Source organism: Nanorana parkeri, unplaced genomic scaffold, assembly GCF_000935625.1.
Source record: "Nanorana parkeri isolate BGI_ZX_2015 unplaced genomic scaffold, ASM93562v1 scaffold535, whole genome shotgun sequence".
Lineage (NCBI taxonomy): Eukaryota > Metazoa > Chordata > Amphibia > Anura > Dicroglossidae > Nanorana > Nanorana parkeri.
This window is the reverse complement of record NW_017306803.1, coordinates 257,029-263,337: the sequence shown is the minus strand read 5'-3', so window position 1 is coordinate 263,337 and position 6,309 is coordinate 257,029. Positions and strand designations below refer to the sequence as shown.

At 43.2% G+C, this 6,309-nt stretch overlaps 1 protein-coding gene across 5 annotated transcripts in view; it reads right to left on the bottom strand.

Annotated features, from left to right (window-relative positions):
* The window catches only part of DPF3 (double PHD fingers 3), a 163,677-nt gene that overhangs the window by 46,970 nt on the left and 110,398 nt on the right, over positions 1-6,309 (bottom strand). For all 5 annotated transcript variants that reach the window (XM_018561647.1, XM_018561648.1, XM_018561649.1 and 2 more), the window contains exon 6: positions 1,531-1,597. In XM_018561647.1, coding sequence (XP_018417149.1) covers positions 1,531-1,597 — 67 coding nt within the window. The remainder of the gene's footprint in view (positions 1-1,530; positions 1,598-6,309) is intronic.

Sequence of the window (6,309 nt, the reverse complement as noted above, 5' to 3'; positions counted from 1 at the left end):
TAAATCGCTTCAGAATTTTTCCATCTTTAAAACCTGGGTGTTTTGCGAGCCTTCCACCGGGGTTCACAAGTTCTCTTACATTTTACTAGGTGGATGTTCAGGCCTCAGCTTCAGGCAGCTCTTTGAGCTGCAGGCTGCCTCAGTCCTATTATATTTTATGTAGGCCTGTTGGTGTTTTGTTACCTGCTTTTGGACGTCCCAATTGTCTCTGAATAGCTAAATTCTGTGTCCCTTAAAGTTTACCCTAAGGAGAACTATGGGGAAAAGCCTTAACCCCATAGTTCTCCTTTAACAAACAACATTTTTATACTTACCGTAAAATCTATTTCTTAGAGCTCATTAAAGGACACAGGTCCCAACCGTCTGTGTTTGTGATCCATTCCCAATATCGCTTTCTACAAAACTGGAGTGGGAGGGGTTATACATAGCTGGCCAATGGCTTTGTTTGCCAGTGTCCATTTCCTCCTGTAGCCGGTAGTATAACCCAATTGATTCTGAATAACTGAACCTTGTGTCCCTAGTGAACTCCCAAGAAAATGGATTGTACAACAAGTACAAAAATTCTGTTGCTTTTTTTTTTTTTTTATAGTTATCACTGCTGTTAACTTGAGATTGTGAGAAAGATATGTGTCTGTATAAATAACTTGTCTTCTGGGTATGTGTGTCATTCATATACTGTATATAGCATAAATGAACCAAGTTGTTCTGTAGGGTGTTTATGACCTTTCCACAGCTGTAAACACACAAATGTCTAGCTCCATTCCAGCCAACCTTTATCACCAGGCAGATATTATGAATGGATAATCTCTCCTTGGTTCCACCTTTTCCTTAGATGGTTCTCTCCCTTGTAGGGATGTGGCCCAGGGATAGGGTGCTGCTCTTAAATACGCCTCCTAGCGTCGAGTCTTGCCTTCCTGTCCTCTGTATATCTTTGTTTTGGAACATTGTGCTATGTTATAGCATTCAAATGAGAAACTGTGTATGAATCTTGTGTGCAAAGTTTTATAAATAGAACCTTTAAAGTCGCTGACCACAGACAAGCATGCAGCTTGTTGGGGTCACAGTGGAACCAGAACTCCTGCTCTGCATACTTGATCCAGGCCAGATACTCGTTAAGTATCAAAGTCAATGGATCAGCATGACAATTGGGCAACTATGGCAGCCAAAGTATTTCTCGTTAATTGGTACAAATCAAAGTATTTGCAATGATTTTGTATTTTTTTCATATGTAAAGATCCCCTAAACTGTGTATTGCCAATACTGGTTTTGTTTGCTGATTTTCACAGCAATGTTTTGTTGCAGGGAAGCCACATGCAATCCAGACATTGTTATACTTGCAAAGTGCATGTCTAAGCAAAGCTCCAGTACAAAGGCAAGAAGAAGCTAGCAGGCAACCAAGTAAAGCGGCAAAGCTAAAGCAAAAACAACATAGAAAATGACAAGGCTGTGACTCCTACTGATGGGTAATAAGCTGGGCACTTAGGAACAAAGTTCTAGCACAAAGAAGCAGAATAATGGAGCGCTACTTACTGTCGCATACGTAAGGTTTGTCATGCTCATCAAATGATGTATCATTCCTCCTCCTTCCACCACGAGCCTAAAATTGAGAGAACATTTTGCTGAATGTTTCATTTTTAGAAAAAACACAGCACAGTTGTGGCCTTATTCAATGTGTTATTTTGATATTAGTTGGAGGGCTAACCAGGAGTGTTACTAGTGACAGGCACCCAGACCTCTCGAGAGGGGGGCTTGGAGCACTGAGTGCCTGAAAGAGGAGAACATAATGGTTCCTTGCCAGCTGCTGTCAGTTCCTCCCTTTAGTAGAAGATGAGTGGTGAGTAGGGTTGCACAGATACCAAGTACAGTACTCGGTACAAGTACGAGTACATGTTCCGATACTTTTGAGCTCCAAGACTACACTAGAGAAAAATTAAAAATTAGGAGGCAGCTGTCATTTGTAAGGAGCACACGGAGCTCCTGGGATTTGTACATCTCTGTTTTAATGTACGATTTTGTTTTTATAAATAAAGGGATGCACAGATACCAGTTTTGTGAGTACGAGTACTGGTACTTGCCGAGTACTTACAAGTACGAGTACTGATACATTTTTGTTTATTGTCATGTGACAGTTTTTCTAAAACAATACAGACTAATGATTTCAGGACAGTGGTGGAGCTCCAGAGCCAAGTCCCAGCTGCAACCAATGTAACCCTGGTAGTTCTCATGAAAATGCCAAGTATCTGCACTGGTACTCAAAGTATCTGTGCATCCCTAGTGGTGAGCCCTGGACAGGGTTTAGGGTGTGGAGCAGTGGGTAGAGGGGTGCTGGGTGCAGAGGTTCATGCTGTGGTGGGGGAGTTGCCAAGTGCAGAGGTGGGGTGAGTGCTGTAGATGGGGGTTGTAGAGGTGGATTGGATGGAGGTGCTGCCATGAGAGCTGTGGCTGAATAGAGAGGTGCCGAGGTGAGTGCTGTAAGGTGAGTGCTGTGGTTGAGAAATTGAGATCTGGAAATGGAGGGCAGAGATAAGCTGTGGCTGGGGGTACGCAAAGGTGAGCTATGGATGGTTACTTTTGGGGTGCTGAATTATGTAGTTTCACCTCAGTATATATTACGTATCTGACATTGCAACTGGAAGCACTGATATTTGCACTATGTAACAACTGTATTATGTGTTTACGTATATTCCACCTACTTGGGCCCTGTACGTATATTCCACCTACTTGGGCCCTGCAATAAAAATAACATTCTGAAAAACATAATACAAGGTTTTACTTTAAACACTGGCAGCTGCAATAGCATCAGTATGAAAGTGGTTACAATTCCTATGTAGAGTGGTAGGCTAGACGTTGACCATGACTTAGGCCCTGTTCACACCAGGGCGGTTCAGCCACCATGAAGAATCCCATACATTGCTATGGGGGACCATTCATGCAACTGCGCGTATTTGTGTATCACTCAGCTGTAGATCCTCAAATCTCCAAGCTCGCTCCCGTGATGGACTACAATCTCACATTCAGCTTACCAATTTGTATTGAGTATTGTAGTCCATCACAGGAGTGAGCTTGGAGCAGTGACTACTTTACAACACACACAGGGACCATGGGGAAGAAAAGTAGTCACCCTCCAGAAGGAAGGACAGTGTCAGCACCAATGCAGAGATGATTGGAGGATCTACAGCCGAGTGATACCCAAATAAGATACATTTTGTTAATATATAAAGGTGCCTGAATGTATTTTTAAATGTAGCTCCTGAGTTGTGTCAGTTTAATGAGAGGGAGCTCAGTCTGACACAATAGTGTTACTCTGAAACTAGCTTGGAAAATGCAGAAAGGCCTTCACCAAAGAAACAGCTAATAGAGGAAGACATTTTTATTATTTTTTGGTATGCTGTGTGAATGGGAACACAAACATATAGTGGAGTTTTCTAAAATTTTACTGCAAAAGTGGAAATACATTTTAAAGATACCCTGTCACCAGACCCCACTTTAATAACTCCTCTGAGTGGGAGTCCCACACTTAGCCTTGTGACATATAAGACAAAACAAGGTTGATTGCATTACTCTTGCACAGAGGACCTGGCAGCAGCAGTGGTGGGGACTATCACTACTCTATAAGCACCTCTAAGTACAACGCTGAGGAGCGTGGCTTTTGTAGTCACATATTCTGGCCAATCCTTACTGCTGCTGTAGCTCAGTTTCAGTGTTCAAATATTATACAGTCCTGAAGCAGAAAGGAAGTGTGACTCGGGAGCAGCAGACAGTGGAAGCTGAAACCCACACGAAGACAGGAATCTGACACCCGCAAAAACTATAGACACAGATACAATTGTGTGAAAAATAAAGCACACCCTGTGAATTCCATGGTTTCATGTATCAGGACGTAATAAAAGTCATCTGGTCCTTAGCAGGTCTTAAAATGAGGTAAATAGAACCTAGGAAGAACAACACAGAACATATTACACCGTGTCATGGTGTTTCACATTGGTTTTTAATGTACTCTTAAAGGAGAACTAGGAGGTGAGTGCTTTTCACTCACCTCATAGTTCTAGCCGACCTGTGACAATGAGACTGTCATAGGTTGGCTCAGTAGATCGGGAGGTGAGCGAACACATACCGGGTTCGCTCGCCTCTCGATCCTGTCACGCTCTCTGCCGTGACAGGGGGAGGGGCTGGATTCCCCGCTCCGATCTGCCAGCGCTGTCTGGCGGAACGGACGGGGGAGGGGGCGGGTACAGCTGGCTCTGCCTCTAGATAGGCAGAGCCAGCTGTCACTCACGCAGCTGGGCGGATCCCGTCATCTAAGACGTGATCCGCTCCGGCGTCTCAGTATACCGCGAGCTGTAGCTCACGGTATACTGAGCTTAGGGTAACGGGAGGATGCTAGTTTGTGTCCTCCCGTTACCCTAAGGAGAACTATGGGGAAAAACACTGACCCCATAGTTCTCCTTTAAGCTCAAATTGTTGTATTTTACTTTCTTCCTGTCACAAGGGTGCAGAGATTTCCCTCCTGTGACTGTATATACAAGACACGGCAAGTCTATTTTAGACCATAACAGCATAGTGTTTCCCCTAGTTTGAGCAGTGTTTCTGTAGATACAAATGATAACTGTATTCTGTGACTAGTCTTGGTTCAAATTACTTGATAACAATATATTTATGAAAGAAGTCTGCAAGCACTGACTTCATTTATACATGAGCCAACGTCATTATTTCTGAGACATACCGCAGTTCTCAGGAGTGGCTCTGGGCATACGAGATACAGAAAACTTTTTGTGTGTAAGTCATACACGCCCCATATCTTTAACCAATTAAAATGAAAACAAGTTTACAGCAGCTATTGCCTTCATAGGCTTGCTTACTCTTTGATAGCCATGGATATGTTACATACATCATGGAGTCAATCAAAGGATTGATATCACATTCTGCATGGACCAGTGAAATTGTATACTGGACCTCTGGCCTTTAGAGTTGCCTCCTTTTCTACATATGTATCTCACTGATTCAGGGTCCAGGCCTTTTTAGTTGCTTACGGGTTTCTGCCATCATTGCTTTATACAACTGTGCTGCCAAAATCTTAATCGCTCACACACGATCACATCTTTCCTGTAAGCCAAAGTCTATTTTGCTTGCTAAAGTTAACCATAGACATGAATCGAGAGTTGCCCAAGCTGGCTGTTTGCCATTAGATCAGGTAACAGTCCCTGCAGACACCACTGGTAAAGGGTAAATACAGGTTGGACAGATTATAAAGCTCTGAATGAAACGTAATCAGATCAACCAATATGGTATTAAAAACTAGTTATGAAGCTAACTTACAGGTACCCAGAGTTTGTCTTTAACCACTTCAAGACCAGGTGTTTAGACCCCCTTCCTGGCCAGGCCATTTTTCAGTGTTCAGCGCTGCGATACTTTGACTGACGTTTATTCCGTCATGCAGCGCTGTACTGAAATGAATTTTATACCATTTTTGGGGACAGATAGAGCTTTCTTTTGGTGGTATTTAATCACCACTGCAGGTTTTATTTTTTATTATAATTAGGAAAAATTACTGGAAAAAAAAGGTTTTTTTTACATTATGTTAGGAAACATTTATTATTACCCAGTTTTTTGGTAAAATATAAAAGACGGGGTCACATCGGGTAAATAGACACCAAACATGTCAACCTTTAAAATTGCGCGCACCCGCGAAATCGCAGAAAACTAGCATACCCAAAATTGGCCATGGGCGACGCTTTAAAAGCTTTTACCGCTCATCAGTTTAGTGTTATCAGTGATTGATGGCCCTAGACTTATTGCTCTCACTCGGACGTTCGAGGCGATATGTAACATGTGCGGCGTAATGGGCGCAATCGGTTTTTTTGCACGTATGCGCCCCCGATGTATGTATGTATGTATGTATGTATGGGTGGGGACTTAAAAAACAATTTAAAAAAATACAAATTGTTTTAATGTGTAACTTAAATTTTGTCGTCCCCACTAAACCTGCCGGCTCTAAAGCCGGCGGATCGCTTGTATGGTAACAGGCATCGCTGCCTGTTTTTAAAAAACGGCAATTTCCCGCGCGCGAGGGGGCGTGTCTGAGCGGACGTCTAAAGACGCCCGCTCAGATCTAGAGAGCTCTGGGCCGGCCGTTTTTCTACGGGCCGGCCCGGAGGCAGTTAAAAGACCAAAACAAAGTTGATTGCATTAAAAATTCAAAGAAATTACATTTTGTCTGGAGCAGTCCCTTAGATCAGTGCTCCCCAACCTTTTTATCGCCGCGGACCGGTCAACGTTTGATAATTTTACAGTGGCCCGCTGAGGGGGGGA